This window comes from Vulpes lagopus, chromosome 6, assembly GCF_018345385.1.
Source record: "Vulpes lagopus strain Blue_001 chromosome 6, ASM1834538v1, whole genome shotgun sequence".
Taxonomy (NCBI): Eukaryota; Metazoa; Chordata; class Mammalia; order Carnivora; family Canidae; genus Vulpes; species Vulpes lagopus.
In genome coordinates this window covers 35,041,870-35,060,782 of record NC_054829.1, presented here as the reverse complement: position 1 = coordinate 35,060,782, position 18,913 = coordinate 35,041,870, and the positions used below count along the sequence as shown (strand labels likewise).

General features: G+C 36.3%; 1 protein-coding gene across 5 annotated transcripts in view; it reads left to right on the top strand.

Moving 5' to 3' along the window:
• SYNE2 (spectrin repeat containing nuclear envelope protein 2) overlaps positions 1 to 18,913 on the top strand; it is a 326,121-nt gene that overhangs the window by 79,562 nt on the left and 227,646 nt on the right. For all 5 annotated transcript variants that reach the window (XM_041759982.1, XM_041759984.1, XM_041759987.1 and 2 more), the window contains 7 exons: positions 722 to 817; positions 909 to 986; positions 1,075 to 1,167; positions 5,589 to 5,770; positions 10,219 to 10,415; positions 16,017 to 16,117; positions 17,844 to 17,945. In XM_041759982.1, coding sequence (XP_041615916.1) covers positions 722 to 817; positions 909 to 986; positions 1,075 to 1,167; positions 5,589 to 5,770; positions 10,219 to 10,415; positions 16,017 to 16,117; positions 17,844 to 17,945 — 849 coding nt within the window. The remainder of the gene's footprint in view (positions 1 to 721; positions 818 to 908; positions 987 to 1,074; positions 1,168 to 5,588; positions 5,771 to 10,218; positions 10,416 to 16,016; positions 16,118 to 17,843; positions 17,946 to 18,913) is intronic.

Sequence of the window (18,913 nt, the reverse complement as noted above, 5' to 3'; positions counted from 1 at the left end):
GGCCTGATCCTGGAGACCCGGGATCAAGTCCCATGTTGGGCTCCCTGCATGGAGCCTGCTTCTCCTTCTGCCTGTGTCTCTGCCTCTCTCTCTCTCTGTGTCTCTCATGAATAAATAAATAAAATCTTAAAAAATAAAGAACAAGGAAACTCAGGTACAAAGACGTTAATGTGACTTGCCCAAGGCCACACCACTTGTAAGTGATAGTGGTGGGATACAAACCCAGGCAGTTTGGATCCAAAGGCCTTGATCTTTAATCACTGTCCATCCTGTCTCTCAGGGACACCATGTGCCTGGAATAATCTAGATAAAAAATGACTGAGTCTCTCCTCACAGGCCATCTATCCCTGCCCGATGCAGTTCTAGAAGGGGTAAATTCATAAACAGATTACTCTGGGAGTGTAATCTACTCCCCAAATAGGTCACTACTGGCTGATTTGAAATGCCATTAATGCTGCCTCCATGCACAGGTTTTAAGCTTTCAGTGAAAGCTACAAGAGTGCTGTGTTACTGGAAATTTGCCATGAGATAAATTAAGTTCGCTACTTCTCTTACCGTGCTTTGATAAAGAACATTGTGTGTTCTCTCTCATCCCGTTAATTAAAAATCACTACTGAATTAATGCTTTTGTGAAGTCACACAGCACATTTATGGGATCCTTAAAGGTATTATGTTTTTCGAGCAATGTTTGAATGAGTATTTTTCTTGTAACCTCTTGTAGCACATTCCTCCCTCGGTTGTATCAGACCTATTTGCAGACATTAAAAAGGGGCATGTCCTCCTGGACCTGCTAGAAGTACTCTCAGGACAACAGTTGGTAAGCTTTTAAATGACATTAAAAAACCTTTTGTTGATTAAAAAATTGTTTTTCATATTTCTAAGTAATATATTTTGCTTGAATTTTGTAGCCTCGAGACAAAGGATCTAATACATTCCAGTGTAGAATCAATATAGAACATGCCCTGACATTCCTAAAAAACCGATCAGTGAGTATGAATTTCATCTGAAGATTCACAGGAGAAATTAATGCTATAAAATGTTTTCTCCTTTTAACCCATGTTTCTTCTTTTCCAGATCAAGCTAATAAATATTCATGTTACTGATATTATAGATGGAAACCCATCCATTATTCTTGGCTTAATTTGGACAATTATTCTGCACTTTCATGTAAGTAGTTTGATGATGTGAAAGCTATTTCTGTTCTAATTACTGCAGTATGAAATAAGTGTAATGCAATAAAATTCAGTCCTGAGTTTCTTCTGGAAACAAGACACTCTGGAAATCTTGACAGGTAGATCTTTGGCCATTTATGTTATTTTGCATTTGAAAATTGAATGCTGAATTATGATATCTTACATTATCCATAGTATCAACACCAGTCTGAATAGAACCTGCCATGATAAAATTTTGCCTATTGTTTACTTACTCTGGCAAGAGATAGTAGGATGCTTTTGGAGTGAATTTTTTTGAAAACTAACCCACTAAATTTGTAGAATCTCCCAGGTTTGTTCAATCTAATAATACCACAACACCTAGTCCTATTCAAGACTGATTCATGGATTAATTTCATGCCATATATATTTGAACACCTACTGTGTGCTAGTTTTTGTGCTAGGAAACCAAGAAAACAGCAAAGACAGTTATAGTCCAGACTTTATGATACTTATGACTGATAAATATATTCTCCAGACCTGTGATTCTGAGTTATTGGAGATTTTCTGCTGCAACCTAAAAGTTGCATGTTCTATATCTCTATAATTACCTTGAAAATAACACTAAGGGATCCCTGGGTGGCTCAGCAGTTGAGTGTCTGCCTTTGGCCCAGGGCATGATCCTGGAGTCCCAGGATCAAGTCCCACATTGGGCTCCCTGCATGAAGCCTGCTTCTTCCTCGCCTGTGTCTCTACCTCTCTCTCTCTGTGTCTTTCATGAATGAATAAATAAAATCTTTAATAAAAAAAAAGAAAATAACTTTAAAAATTATGTAGGAAATAAAGCTTATTTTATAAAAACTAGAAAATGACTAATTTGTATAAAAATTAAAACATCTAAAAATAAGACTATATATGATTTCTGGATACCCACATTTGAAGTTGCAGTAGAATAATATGCATGAGGATGATGAAAACCAAATTTAGAATTGTGTTTTTTTCCCTCTGGAATAGGAAGGAAATGGAATTGCAGAGGGAAAGACAGAAGGCTTAAACTGTGTCAGTGTTTCATCTCTTTAAAAAAATATGAACCAAATGTGGTAAAATGTTAAAATTTGACAATAATAGGCATTTATTATATTTTTTCTCCATACTTTCCAGGATATTTAAAATATAATTAAAAATTTCGACCAATAATTCTACCAATCACTGATAAGCACTAAATAATTTGGTATATAGATTTCATGATATGTGCAGCAGGAAGGAATGTATATATTCATCTACCTATCTATCTATCATCTATCTATCTATCTATCTATCTATCTATCTATCTATCTATCATCTATCTATCTATCACATGGAATGGTCATGCTATCCAAACTGCTTTCAGTCTCTTCTAATGAACATCTTTCTGAATTCATACATATTTGTTAATGGAGGCCTAGTGCTCTATTGCAAAGAACCATATTTCATTAACAGTCAGAATGTTCACAGTTTTACGATTGTAAGCAATTCTAAAAAGACTACCCTTCAGATAAAATGTTTCCATACAATCTTAATTATTTCCATGACCTAGTTTCCTAGAAGTGAAATTGTCTGGCCATAAGTCTTGCTTTTTTTTTTTTTTTTTTGTCTTTGTATTGCTAATGTAAATAAACTTTTGTTGAAGTATAACATACATAGAGAAAAATGCACACATTTTAAGTGGTGTAGAGCTTGATGTAGTCTTATAAATTACATCCATGTAACTACCACCCAAGATAAAAATAGAGAACATTGCCTGCATTCCAGAGTTCCTAGGTGTTTCTTCCAGTCCTTGCCCCATTCCGTAAAGAAAACCATCACTTTGATCTCTTATCATTGTTTAGCTTAGCATTTTACTTCCCTATAAAGGAAATATAACTGAATTGGTTTATATACACTGTATACTCTTGTGTCAGATTTATTTCACTTTACATAATCTATGAGTTTAAACTTGACACTGTTATTGGAATTTGTGAATTCCTTGCTCCAATCCTCACTGATACTTGACATTAAAAATTTTAAATTTTAGCTATGCTATTGTGTATAATGATTTATAGAAGTTTTAAAAAATATTCTGGATACAAGTCCTTTATCGAATATCTATAAATTGCAAATATCTTCTCTGATTCTGTGGCTGCCTTTTCAATCTTTTAGTGAATAGACATGCATGATTTTAATATAGTTCAAATTTATCAACTTCCTTTTTTGGTGGTTAGTACTTTATATGTCCTGTAAAGAAATCTTTCCTTTTGTCAGCAGCATGGAGATAGTTTCTTATGCTATTTTCTTGAATAATTCTGTCCAAATTGGACTTTCTTCAATGATAGAAATGTCCTGTATTCACTGTACAAGACAGTAGCCACTAGTTGCTTGTGGCTGTTAAACACTTGAAATGTGACTAGTATGACTGAGGAATTAAATTTTTACATTTAATTTAATTGATTTAAATTAAACAGTCACATGTGGTTAGTGACTATTATATTGGACAGTGCAGTTCTAAAAGCTTAATAGTTTCACATTTTACATTTAGACCTACAATCTTTTGAGAATGAATTTTTTTGAGTATGTTATATTAAAGTAATCAAAATTATTTTTTTCCGTATGGCTATCGAGTTGACCCACTACCATGTATTGAAAAGACCATCATTTTCCTAGTGTACTGTAGGGCCAGTAAATTAAAAAAAATCAAGTAACCATATATGTGTGGCTCCCAATCGTCAGATTGTCAGTTCTGTTCCATTATTTATCCTTGCAAGTACTATACTATATCAATTTCTATAGCTATATAGAAAGTCTCGATATCTGATCGTGTCCAACTTGTTCTTTAGGATTATTTTGTTTATTGCTTACTCTTTGCATTCTCATATAATTTTTAAAATTGAGATGTAATTGACATATACCATTGTGTAAGTTTAAGGTATACAACATGTTGATTTGATATTCGCATAAATTTTATAAATAAATTGTCAATTTACATGCATACAATCTGTTGGAATTTTAATGAGGATTGCATTAAGTGTATAATTTGGAAAAAATTGACATCTTTAAAATATTACATTGTTTAATCCATGCATACAATATTTTTGTTACTGCTCTGTTCAAAATAGTTTCTTTTCTTTTTTTTAAAGATTTATTTATTTATTTATTTATTCATGAGAGACAGAGAGAGAGAGGCAGAGACACAGGCAGAGGCAGAAGCAGGCCCCACTTAGGGAGCCTGATGTGGGACTCAATCCCAGGTCTCCAGGATCACGCTCTGGGCTGAAGGCAGACACTCAACCACTGAGCCATCCAGGGGTCCCAAAATAGTTTATTTTCATTATGATTTCTTATTTGACCTCTGGGTTTTATAACATTTTTTGCTTAATATCCAAATATTTGGGGATTTTGTTTGTTATATCTTTGTTACTGATTTCTAGCTTAATTTCAGTGTGGTCAGATAATATTTTCTGAATGATTTCAGTTCTTCAAAATTGCTTAAGCTTGCTTTATGACTTAGTATCGTCAATTTCAGTAAATATTTTATATGGGTTTGAAAAGAATGTTGATTCTGCCATTTTAGGTACAATGGGATACGCCAATCAGATCCACTTTGTTAATTGTGTTGGTCACATCTACTATTACTGGTGTCTGGTGGATCTATTAATTATTAAGACGTGTACTTCTTTCAACAATACTTGCTACTGTGTTTGTAGATTTATCTTTTAAAGTTTTCCATAGGTATTATCTTACTGCCCTCCAAAAAATCTGAACCAACTTATGTGCTTACCAGCAATATGTAAAAATCCACTTTCTCATACTTTTACTAGAGGATGCCATCACTTGATATTAACTTCTAAAATTTTTGCCCGTGTTATAAATGAAGAAGCTGTCCTCTTGTTGTATACATTTGGCTTTCTTAAATGACTATGAGGTTATTTTCCACATACTTAATTGCAGTTTTTTTTCTTTCTTGGAACTTATCTCTTATGTATTTGACTGTTCTTTCTGTATGTATATTTGTTTCTTAATGGTTTATCATCAAGGATTCATTTTAACTAACCCAGTCTCTTGGAAGACTTTCTAGACTAGAATCTCAAATTAGTTCAATTCAGTTTAGAGTGACAGGGGTTGAGCACCAGCGAAGTGCTCTGTAAGCATTTTAGAGGGATGAATAGTCCAAGAGAGCTTGCCCTCAAGGTGGAATGCAATACCTGAATAAGGGCAACGAGTTACCCAAGTCCATGGAAAGAAGCCTAAGTGCACACAAGATGACAAATGCTGTTATTCAAAGATTTGTCTATTGCTTATTTCACCATGAGTAGCCCCTCACTGTTATAGGATACTTTTTTTTTAGTTCTTGTTTTGGTAAAGGTTTTGCCTCAGTGCTACTAATTTATAATTTGTATGTGTTGACTCTTATGTCTTCCTTAGATTGAGGAGCTTGCCCGGACTCTTTCATGCAATTACAATCAACCTTCCCTGGATAGTGTGAGTGTGGCAGACTCATCTCCTACCTCAAGTCCTCCAGCTAAGAAATGCTCCAAAGCCCAAGAAAGATGGCAGATGTCTGCAAAGAAGGCTCTTCTCTTGTGGGCTCAAGAGCAGTGTGCCCCGTAAGTAGTTTGCTATGACCACAGGAGACACACAGGGCAGCTTTATCCACTACACAGCCCTACTGACTCCAGGTCTGAAAATCAGGCCGACTAGGTGTAACACCCATCTGAACACTTTCTACTCCTAAAAGGTAAATGTTTACCAACCTCCTTCTTCTCAGAGTGAATTGTACAATGTAGAGGTTCATGAACTCAGCCATTTTTGGTTTCAAAGGCAGCAGATGATGTTACTGGGTAACTTCCCTCACCTCCACCCCTGTGTTTAGGTGCACTGTTACTGTGTAAAAATAAAGCGGTCTTTAAGTATCCTTTTCTTTAGGCATAATTCCCCTATGCAACCAGGAGATGGATTCAAATCCCAAAGATTTTACCACACTAGGAACTCTTTGAAAGTCAGGACTAAGGATCCCTGGGTGGCGCAGCGGTTTGGCGCCTGCCTTTGGCCCAGGGCGCGATCCTGGAGACCCGGGATCGAATCCCACATCAGGCTCCCGGTGCATGGAGCCTGCTTCTCCCTCCGCCTGTGTCTCTGCCCCTCTCTCTCTCTGTGACTATCATAAAAAAAAAAAAAAAAAAAAAAGTCAGAACTACATCTTTATTGACTGTGAATCCTCAGAACCTAGCATAATATGAGTTCATAGTAGGTGCTTCATAAAATGTATATTGAAGGAGTGAATGAGCAAATGAAGGAATAAGTAATCAACACATAAAATTATCTTTTGGAGCTGTATCTGATTACATTAAAAGACCATAGTACCCATTGTTTAGACATTTATAGCTCAATTAGAGAACGGAAGCCAGAGAATAGGATTTGTTTAAAAGAGTAGGGATGATGAAAGGAAGTTACTGCTCAGAAATTCTATTTTACAAAGAAAAAGGTTTTTTTTTTGTTCTTGCGAGGCATTTACTCTGTCGTTATAAGCACTTGCTGGGATAGGATTTAGGAAAAATAAGGAGTTAGGATGCAAGAGAACTCACCACGAAATGAGCTGTGGAGTTCAAAAGGCATTCCTTGTCATATCATAGCGTTGTCTGGATAAATAGAGGCATAAATATGTCACTAAGGCCTCTTAAATAGCAGGCTTCTGAGTAACTTCTTCCCAATGAAAGGCTAAGATGCTAATTTCTGCCTTCAGCCTTACCTTTCTTTGTCATTCATCCTTTGCATTTCATGAGGAACAAAAAAACCATGTATCTTATGAGGTTTTTTTTAAAGAGTTTATTTATTAGAGAGAAAAGAGCATGAACACAAGCAGGGAAGTAAGTGGCAGAGGGAGAGGTAGAAGCAGGCTCCGCACTGAGCAGGGAGGCTCTATGTGAGGGATGTGAGGCTCTATCCCAGGGACCCTGGAATCAGTATCTGAGCTGAAGGCAGCCACTTAACCGACTGAGCCACCCAGGTACCCTATCTTAGGAGGTTTTAAGTATATCAAATGAACTTTTTCTTCAATCTTCGAGAGACAATTTTACTTCAGTTTTCTACCATGCGTGAGAGTGTTATCAAATCATATTCAGACTTGTTCCATTTACCGGTAAGGAAGTTTCTTTAAAAAAAAAACAAAACGTTTTATTTATTTATTCATGAGAGACACAGAGAGAGACAGAGACATAGGCAGAGGAAGAAGCAGGCTCCTCACAGGGAGCCCAATGTGGGACTTGATTCCAGACCCTGGGATCACGCTCTGAGCCAAAGGCAGATGCTTAACCGCTGAGCCACTCAGACATCCTGGTAAATAAGTTTCAAACCAGTTCAAAGTTCAAATATGATCTTTTTCTCCATGTCTTTCCTTGCTTTTCAACTATGAGCTCTGCTAAACTTATCAAGATGTAGTAAATCATTCTTAAGTAATTCATCAGGAGTTTATCTTTGTTTTGGCCATCATTGGTGATATTATTAGGTAACTTTTATTTCAGTATTCTATGATACTCTGGAAGTCACTTGAGTTCCAGAGTATAGTTAGACTATGTTGTAAGAAATATATTCTCTTATTTCTGAAGGAGATGAACTGAGGCCCTTGTTTGCAACTTCTAAATGAGCTTAGATCCTGCCAATCACTTTGGAGCCCTTAACCTGCCCTCCATAACACCTGGTAGCCGGTGCAGGTCCATATAGAGCTGACCTCACAGTCTGGTGCTTTACTGAAGGCAGTGTCAGCACTTAGCTATTTCTGACCCCCACTCTGCCCTGCCCTCAAATGAGGGCGGTGGCCTTCATCCCTTTAGCTAGTTTTGCTTAGCATCTAAGCACACTTCCTGAGGCTAGAATCCTGGATTTGAATCCTAGCTCCCTGCACTTTCTAACTGGTGACTTCTGATATTTAATATTTTTGAATTTCCTCAATCGTAAAAATGTGGACAGTACTAACACTTCTTAGGGTTATTATGTGTATTATAAGAATTATTTTTTAAAGAGCATTTAGAACAGGGGCACCTGGCTGGCCCAGTGGTTGAGTGGCTGCCTTTGGCTCAGCTTGTGATCCCCGGGTTCTGGGGTTGAGTCCTGCATCAGGCTCCCCGCAGGGAACCTGCTTCTCCTTCTGCCTATGTCTCTGCCTCTCTCTGGGTGTCTCTCATGAATAAATAAATAAAATCTTTTAAAAAAAGGGTATTTAGAACAGTTTCTGGACACAGCATGGACCATGTAAGTATTTGTTAAACAAGACAAAAGTCACTGACTAGAATACTATTTTAGTTTATCACAGGCATAGTTGAGACATTTTTTCCTAAGGGATTCAGGAAAGGCCATGTCATCAGAAGCTGATTTTCCCCAAAAGTTTTTATCATTTGATTCATACTTTAAATTAGTCCATTGAATTTCCTTGTGTTTTTTGTGAGATATTAAATTGTTTTGGAATATTGTTTTGGAATATTTCCCACATTTTGTATGCACCTATAGTTGTTCTGGAATAGTTGTTCTGGAATATTTCCCACATTTTGTTCTGGAGTATTCCCACATTTTGTATGCAGCTAGCTATACTCTTATAATATCCTCACTGCTCCCTTGTCAAATACAGATGAGTGATTGATGGAGTGATTTGAAATATGTATATTAAGCACTTTTATATGCCAGACACCGTTTGGAGATGAGTCTACTGTGATAGTCAAGAAATACAAGGCCCTTGCTCTCCAGGGCCTTGTGCCTGTAGCAGATGGATCAATATGATAACTACAGTTGACAATAAGCTCAGGGACCTTATGATGATGATTGAGAATGCTGAGAGTGGAAGGATGGCCTTTATCTGAGGTGGTCATGGAGTGTCTTTCTGAGGAGGAGACCTTTGAGCTGAGGCCTGAAGGAGAAGGCTTCAGGTGTATGAAGATCTAGGAGAAAGAGCATCCAAGCAGAGGGATTAAAAAGAGCACGGTGTTGAGAAACAGGAACACAGCCAGCATAGCTGCCACATTGTAAGAGAGTAGGAGTGGGAGGCAGGGGCCAGAGTGAGAGATATTATTCTGACAAGTGATGACAAGGGTGTTTTTTTTTTAAATAATTTTTTTATTGTAATAAAATATACATAACATGAAATTTATCATTTTAACCATTTTTAAGTGTACAATTCAATGGTGTTAAGTGCATTCACATTGTAATGTAACCAGCACCACCATCCATCTTCAGAACTTTTTTCATCTAGTAAAACTAAAACTACTCCCCACCCTCCCCTTCCCCAGCCCCTGGCAGCCAGTGGTCTACTTTCTTTGTCTATGAATTTCACTACTGTACGTACCTTAAATGAGTGGAATCATATAGGATTTGCCCTTTTGTGACTAACCTCTTTCACTCTGCATTCACATCTTCTAGGTTCATCCATGTTGCAAGATGTGTTGGAATGTCCTTCCTATTTAGGGCTGAGTAATACTCCATTGTATGGACACTGCATTTTGTTTATCTATTCATCTGTGATGACTAGTTTTAAGCAGAGGGGTGGCAAGGTCTATATCCAATGAGCTACTGGCCATTGACATGGCATAGTGTTTCATTTAAGTTGTTATAATGAGAAAGATTATGGTTTCCTCTGGAGAAAGGAAATTAACTACATGTGGGGATCTAAAGTCAGTCGTAAGCTAACAGATTGTTGAATGGAGAGCATTAAACTTGAGTGCATATTGTCATTTGGAGGGCTTTTAAAGACATAGATTTCAGATCTACCTCCAGAATTTGATGGGAGTACGTTTGGGGTTGGATCCGACTGAGAATTTATATCTCTAGCACTTGCAGCCCAGGTGATGCCAGTGCTGCTGGTCCCAGGGCCACACTTTGAGAACCAATGTTCTGTAGTATCAGACATAGCATTTGACTTCAATCTGACCACAAGATTGAAAGAAAATATTTTCCTAGGATGATTTATATGATTCACTGAAATTTGTTTTAATTACTATTGAATATAGTGGATGTGCTTTAATACATTTTTTAAAATAGTTTTTATCATGTTTTTGTCCTCTTGTGATAGGTATGAGTCTGTCAGTGTGACAGATTTTAAGTCAAGCTGGAGAAATGGGATGGCTTTTTTGGCGGTCATTCATGCCTTACGACCAGACCTAATTGACATGAAGAGTGTGAAGCATAGATGCAACAAAGACAATCTGCAAGAGGCCTTTGGAATTGCAGAACGAGAATTTAAAATCCCCAAATTGCTTGAGCCAGAAGGTAAAGAATCTTTTTTCTTTGTGAAACAATGTCCAGTGTGAAATTGGTTTAAAAAGGCATCTAAAGTGGCACCTGGGTGGCTCAGTGGTTGAGCGTCTGCCTTTGGCTCAGGTCGTGATTCCAAGGGTCCTGGGATCAAGTCCCACATCAGGCTTCCACAAGGAGCCTGCTTCTCCATCTTCTATGTCTCTGCCTTTCTCTCTGTGTCTCTCATGAATAAATAAATAAAATCTTTTAAAAAATGGGAACTATATGTAAATAAAATGGCATTATATAATTAGTCCTGAAGGGTTAAACTTAAAACTCTTTACTAAATTTCATGAAATTAAGAATTCCTACCAATTTGTTAACTTCAGTAATTACAGGGATGATATGAGAGCTGAAAGCAAACAGTGCTGTTATTGGAAATAATTTGAGTCTTCGTCTTAAATTTCTTTTGTTGTGTTCTGTATCACGTTCCCTTGATTCTGTTACTCTGTTACTCTAAAATGTCTCTAGTAAACCCGTTCTTTGAATTAAGTATTTCCCCTACCTCCTCCCCCTCAATAATGCTGAACTCCCATGAGTCCAGAAACTGCTTTTTCTGTTTCTGCCTCTATGGCTGGCTCAGCTTTGCCATGGCTATGCTCAATATATTGTGTTGGATTGTTAACAATGACGACAGCAAAATCTGAAATACTGGTTATATTCCAAGAGGTAATTATGTTAACTTCATAAAATTAAGATTAAGGTGATTTATTTCTTTGGAAAATCACTTTACTTTGGATTGAATTGTTTCTTAATGTACCAAAGCTTATTAAAAATCCTAGTAAGAAAAAAAATCCTAGTAAGGTCCGTAAAAGAGGTATGTAGGATTAGTGGAGATTATAATGAACTAACAGATTAAGAGATACAAATTCTAGTCTCAGCTCTATAACCCTGGGTGTTTAGGTTAATGTGTGACTGGCTCTCCAAAACAATCTGTGTGTGTGTGAGTGTGTGTATATACTTATATAGGTCTATTACAAATATTACTAATATAAAGCACATATAGCATGTAGTTTACAAGTAATAATAAAATATATGATACACTTTATTATAAATTCCATATAGCCTTCAAATACTTTTGTTGATTTTTGCCAAACTCTTTTTTATTTTTAAAAGACATTTTTTATTTATTTGAGAGAGCAAGAGAGAGCCCAAGTTGGGGGGAGGGGCAGAGGAAGAGGGAGAGGGAGAAGCAGGCTTCCCTGCTGAGCAGGGAACCCAAAGTGGGGCTCAATCCCGGGACCCGGAAATCATGACCTGAGCTGAAGGTAGATGCCTAACTGATGGAGTCACCCAGGTGTTTCTTTGGCAAACTCATATCCATCTGCAGCCAATTTATGGCCGCAGTTGCTGGACATGTATAGTTCTGACATGAATGTTGGTGGATAATTTCCTTTACATTCACAAGGAAGTATGACAGCAAAGAAGTTTGTCACAGCTTCATTTGCACTTCAACAACATAAAGGATTTTTTGCTGAATCTAATACTAGAAGAATATTTCCTCAATTTTTTTGTGCTATGTGCAATTTAACAGCTCTAAGCAGGGCATACTTTTAAGCTTAACTTGCATTATTAACATTTTCTCTATCCTTTTCTTCATAATCAACAAAACAAGAAATCAAGCCCTCATTTGCTGATTCGTGTGTGTGTGTGTGTGTGTGTGTGTGTGTGGTTTGAACAGTACCGCTTCAGCCAATTCCAATGTGAAGTCACTGAACACAGAGTAGGGAAAATATGTGCAACTCTAACATAGCATTATGTATTATGTTTTTCTATCATACAGGTACAATAGAGGTAAATAACCTCAAGAGAATAATAGTAAAATGTAGTAAAATTGTTGGGAAGTGGTGAGTTTTGAGTATCTATTACCTTTGTTTTAATATATTTTTTGATTATGCATTCATATAATCTAATTTTTAATGCTGTGTTTAACAACCAGCTGATAAAAGTGCTGAAAATCTAATAATCAGCTCTCTGAAGCTGAGCCATCTGGCTCCAGCATAGCACTAAGTGATTGTGGCTTTGTCACTTAACTTTTTGGATTTTAAATAGCTTTATTGAGATGTAATTCACATACCATAACAATTTACCCATTTAAGTGTACAATTCAATAATTTTTCAGTTTATTAGTGAAAATTTCCAGCCATCATCATAATCAATTTTAGAACCTTTTCATCATTCTGAAAAGAATCCCATTGGCAATCTCTCCCTATCCGCCCCCCCACCCCCACCCCCAGCCCTTGCAACCACTAATTCTTTCTCTTCCTATAGATTTGCCAATTCTGGACATTTCACATAAATGTAGTCTTTTGTAGCTGGCTTCTTTATCTTAGCATAATCCTTTCAAAGCTTATCTGTGTGGCAATATTTGTCAGTACTTCATTCTTTTTGTTTTTAATAGGCCTTACATTTTAGAACATAAGGTTTACAGAAAAATTGGGAAGATCTAGTAAGTTCCACAAAATTTTCCCTACTGTTGACATATTAGTACATTTGTTATAATTAATGAACTAATATTGATATATTTTTGTACTTTATTCACACTTCTTTAGTTTTCCCCTCATGCTCTTTTTCTTTTCAGGATTCCATCCAGAATTCTACATTACATTCAGTTTTCGTGTCTTTTTTTGGCTACTCCTAACTGACAGTTTCTTAGACCTTTTTGTTTTGGTGACCTGAGAGTTTTGAGGATTACTGGTCATATATATTATAGAGTACTCCTTTGCTGGAATTTGCATTATGTGTTTTCTCATATTAGATTGTGGTTATGGGTTCTTGGGAGAAAGACCACAGAGGTAAAGTGCCATTCTTATATCAGGGGAACATGCTGTCCATATTATATCTGGTGATGTTAACCTGGACCACCTGGCTGAGGTAGTATTTATCAGGTGTCTCTCTTGTGAAGCTATTTTTTTGTTTCCATCTTCCTGTATTGTACTCTTTGGAGGGAAGTGATTCTGCATAGCTCACACATAGGAAAGTTATGCGCACTCTCCTTGAGGGCAGGTTATCTACATAAATTATTTGCAATTCTTTTGCAGGAGCTATGTCTGTTCTCTCCTGCATCTATTCACTTATCCAACCAGTTGTTTATATCAGTATGGGCTATGGACATTTTATTTTATACTTTGGGTTGTAATCTAATACTACGTTGTTTTATTGTTCAAATTGAAAAAGATTTTTTTTTAAACTTTTTATTTTATTTTATTTATTTATGATAGGCACACAGTGAGAGAGAGAGAGAGGCAGAGACACAGGCAGAGGGAGAAGCAGGCTCCATGCACCGGGAGCCCGATGTGGGATTCGATCCCGGGTCTCCAGGATCGCGCCCTGGGCCAAAGGCAGGCGCTAAACCACTGCGCCACCCAGGGATCCCGAAAAAGATTTTTTTAAGCCCAGAGTTTTAGGCCTTGGGAGCTCTTTCAGCTAGCTCCTGATCTTCTTTGACATATCCCCATTAGTGCTGTTCCCTCATTTGTTTTAGAACACATCCTTATCTTCTGGCGCTGTAAGATAGACCAGGGTCATCTTATACATTTCCTCCCCCAATCCGGGGATCAACCTTCTCTCCAAGGAGCATTGTCTCCTTCTATTGGAAAGTGACATTCAAGGCTAAGCTCTGGGTGCTAACTGTGCTTGTTGCTATTGGTTCTTAGCCTTCTTGGGCCTCAGTTGAATCAGATGATATTTCTAAATTAAAACTTAGCCTAATAATTCCATATTTTTATATATTAGATTTGTCGTTACTTTAGTGTCAGGTGGCTTATTATTCTTGTTAACTTTCCTCTCCTGTGTTTTCTTTCTTTCCTCTTCTTCCTTTCTTTGTCTTTTCTCTTTTCCTTTTGGCTTTTCATTATCTTTTTTTTTTTTTCATTATCTTTTTTTTTTTTCATTATCTTTTTTTTCTTTTCTTTGTTTTTCCTCATGTTTTGTTCTATCTTTTCTGATTGCTGGGTCGGTTTTCTGGTTTTTTTTTGTTTTTTTTTTAGCAGTTTTTTCTCATTGTGATTATCTAAATCTTTATTAGTATAAAATATTTTTCCTAGTTCAGTATGTAAAAATAATTAGGCAAATAATGTCAGGACAGTATAAAAAAGGCAAATTTCCACTGTAGAAAAGATTGCCCATAATTCATTTTAAATGGCTTAAATAATAGCTTAAAATGTGAAATATATCATGATTATTTATGCAAACGAAGTGATAGTGTGTCATATTTGAATAAGAGAATTATCTTTTGACAATTTTATTAAAACAATTAATCACAATGCATAGCTTCATATATAATACAGTTTTTAAAAAGAAACATCTAGTTAAGCCAGTATAATTATTTTATGTATCTCTGACTATACTTTTACTTTTTTAGTTATACTTTTCTCAGTGAAAGAATAACTCAGCTCTTAGGGATGCTTCCTTTATTGAAACTCCACCCCTACCTTTTTATTGATACCTTTTATATGTTTATTGTATGTATTTTATTATTTGGATATGGATTAGATTCATGTTTTTTCCTCAGCCCGCTTAGAAGAGTCGTTGGGCCCAGGAAACACATTTGCTAAAGCATGCATGGTGTGTTATATTTGTTTGTTGTTTGTTTTTCTCCTAACACTGAACTCCTTGAGGGGCAGATAATGTCTTAAGGCATCTAGCATCTACTCAGGTGTCTAGCATCTACTTGTTGAATGAATAAAGTGATGAAACATATGGCCCCTATGGGCAAGAACTCAGCCTTACATACCTTGCTCATGACTTACATTTGTTGGCTCTCTATAAATATTTGATGAATTTATTCTAACTGAATTAATAAATAAACACAAATGATTTTCCTTTTCAGTATCTTCCTGGTTATTTTGGCAACATACCAAAAGACAACCCAAAATTATGTGTTCATTTTCTAGAGCATATTGCGATCCCTTCTTTGTGATTTTGTGATCTACCTAATTTATTTTATGTCTGGAGAAGTTCTGCACTCAAGGAATGTATGATAATTTTACTTTGTTTAATTCAGCATTTTCCAAATTTGTTTCATCATGGTCTTTGTTACTGTAACACAAAGATTGGCCCACAGAAGTCTCTCAGTAGATATATTTCTTCCACAAATGAACAAATAAAATCTTGTAGATGTCTTGAGTAAGTCTTCTGTACTACATATGCTTTTGGAAATGCTTTACTGCACACTTGCTGAGACCATTTGACAGGAATGGATTCCAGTTACTATATGTTCCTATACTCTCCACTCCTGGAGGAGTTTCCATACCATGTCTCTGGAAGGGAAAGGGCTACTATTTTCTCTTTTCCACCGTCCTGGAGTACTTATGCCCTTATACAGACAACATGCATAGTGGAAATTGAGGCTGTGCATGTACTACTGCCAGGATTCAATTCAGCTCTGTTTGAATCTGGATCTAAGCTCTTAGCCACTGCGCAGACATGGAACAAGAGCGACTGACCAGAGATTGCATGGCTGGCTAACTACTTTGGTTCATTTCAAGGCTATCTTATGGCATAGCCTGTTTTTATGTAGTAATTACAGTAAATCAAATTTATAGCTAATTGATAGTGTGGCATATCTTGCAGATGTGGATGTTGCTAATCCCGATGAAAAGTCAATCATGACCTATGTGGCACAATTTCTACGGTATTCGAAGGATGCAGCTGAGACTGGAGATAAAACTCAGGTATGTCCTTATAAGTATGACTCAAGCACATTTTTGTTGTACCCTACCAATGCTTAATTTTTAAAATTGAGGTATAATTTGCATATAGAACTTTAATGTGGAGTTCTATGAGTTTTGACAAATGCATACAACCATGTAAACCATGCAGCAATCATGATGTAACACATTTCTATCACCTGGAATGTACTACTGTGCCTCTTTACTATCTGTACTCCCTACCCTCAGCAGCCAATATTCCAATTTCTTTCACTATAGATTAGTTTTGCCTTTTTAAAAATATTTTTAAGTTAAAAGTGGTAATTAATTAAACTTTGCTGAGTTATCTAAAATAACTTTTACATAGGCAGTATATTAAGACAAATTAAATTTAGCAGGCTTTTGAAAAATTCTAGAGCTTACTAATTTTTTGTCTATTTTAACAGCTTTTTTGAAATGTAATTTACATACCATAAAATTAAACCATTTAAAGTTTACAATTCAGTGGTTTTCAGCATGTTTATATAGTTGTGCAACCATCACTGCAATCTAATTTTAGCATATTTCCATTTTACCTGTTCTTTAGCTACATATAACTGGAATTGTATAATTTATAAAAATGGGGGCAGTGTGTTCTACTCTTCATCATTGTTTGCTGAGGTACTCTTGAATCACTATGAGACTGTCATTTGATTATTCAGTTTTTTCCTTTGACTTTCAGTCAGGTACAAATACTGTAGGTGTGAATTTCATAAAAATCACTGAGCTGCAAATAAACACTTATTCTGCTGCTGTGAAGATAAATGAGTGCTGTGAATTTAGTACACTGTTTTTGAATGTTAAAATAATATTTCTTTAAGCTACCTCCTCAGATGTGTTTACATGCAGTCATATTGTCGCATTTTATGTGTCAAATTTAGGCTGATGTTTTTCCAACTGTTAACATTTTGAGGCCTTATGCCAGATTGTTGCTGACTCTGGGACAGAGACTCAAGCTGGGACTCAGCCTTCTAATTCAGTTCAGTTATTTCTAACCTGCTGAGGAGCTACTCTTTTCTAATTAATTTTCTTATTAAAAAATAAAATGAAAAATTCAACTGTCCATGAAATCAGATGCAAAAATATATAGAAAACACTCCTGTTTTAATAGAAAGAGAAGAATAAATGAAGGTTAAAGGAGAATGGAAATAAGATGTAAAGTTTTTGGCTCTATTCTCTGGCAGTAAATTTTGCTCTCAGATGTAAGCCATCAAGAATCTAAGAAAAAGAGAATTGTTGCTCATGTCCACAGGGTAGCAGAACCAAAACCTTTAGTGGCGTTTTTAGGGTCTTTCAAATGCTCATGATATTTTTTGATGTCAGTGTATTTGGGTGTAAATAGCCGTGAGTTAACCCATATTTAGATGTATTGGAAAGCAGTATTCTGATATGCCTGCTATAAATGAGTCATTTAGAATAATATTCTCTGAAATTGAGGAATAATGGAAATGGATAAGCCCCCCACCCAAAAAAACAATAGGGGCTTGCTTGCCCTACCTCTTTAGCACATTATGTTCAGGTGCTAGTCTCAATCCATTTTAAAATTTAAAGTGTTATGTGAACAAGCAGAATTTCTCTTTGGTGCTATGAGTCCTTGGTGTGTAATGATTGCATATTTCACTGATGTTTGAAGTTGTTAATTTTATTGTTAAAAAAAAAAACTCCAAGTCTATTTAGGGTAGAGTTTTAAATGTGTGTGTGTGAATTACAGGGCAAGATGAAAGATGCTGTGGCCTGGTTAACTCTACAAGAGAAAAAACTACAGAAAGTGCTAAAGGATTCAGAAAATGAGACCTACTCTAAAAATTATGAAGTAAGTATGACTTTAAATAGCAATTATTTGTAGCTTACTGTTAGGGAAGAGTAGAATGTTTTTGGAAAAAAATCTTTCAGAGTAATTATTTAATAAATGCTAAACTAAGTTTTAGCATCAAGTTCAAGGATAGTGCTTCTCAGATTTTAATTTGCATGTGAATTACCTGGGGAATCTTATTAAAATGCAGATTCCGGGGCCCCTGGGTGGCTCAGTTAAGCGGTTGCCTTCTGCTCAGGTCATGATCCCAGGGTCCTGGGGCCAAGCTCCACATCAGGCTTCTTGCCTGATGGGCAGCCTGCTTCGCCCTTTCCACCACTTGTGCTCTCTTGTGCGCTCTCCCTCTCCCTCTCTCAAATAAATAAATAAATAAATAAATAAATAAATAAATAAATAAATAAATAAAATCTTCTGAAAAATTTTAAAAAATGCAGATTCTAATTTGGTAATTCTGGGGTGGGACCTGAGATTCTGCATTTCCAGGTGATGCTGATGCTTGGTCCTCATGGTACTTGGAATAGTAAGCCACTCTAAGTGGGCTGTGGCAAGCTGGTCTGTGAGTCCCATCAGCAGTTTTTGTAAATACAGTGTTATTGGAGTAGAGCCATGTCCATTACGGTATTGTCTGTGGCTGCTTTTGCACTATAACACCAGAATTAAGTAGTGGCAATGGAGACCATATGGCCCTCAAGCCTAGAACATTTACTATCTTGCCTCTTATAGTAAAACTTCTCTAGTCTCCACTCTAGAGCAGATTGAATATTGAAAGGAAAAAAGATCAGGAAATCCGAAATGAAACCAACCCCAAAATATAACAGTAAGGATCTCAATCAAGGTGTACTTTGAAGAAAAATGGCAACTGTTATTGTCATCACGTTTGAACCCTTGCTTTGTACCAAGTGCCCGGCTGACAAGCATTTTATGTGTCACAGCATCTTACTGGGTGTGGGATTGTTATTCCAGTTTTA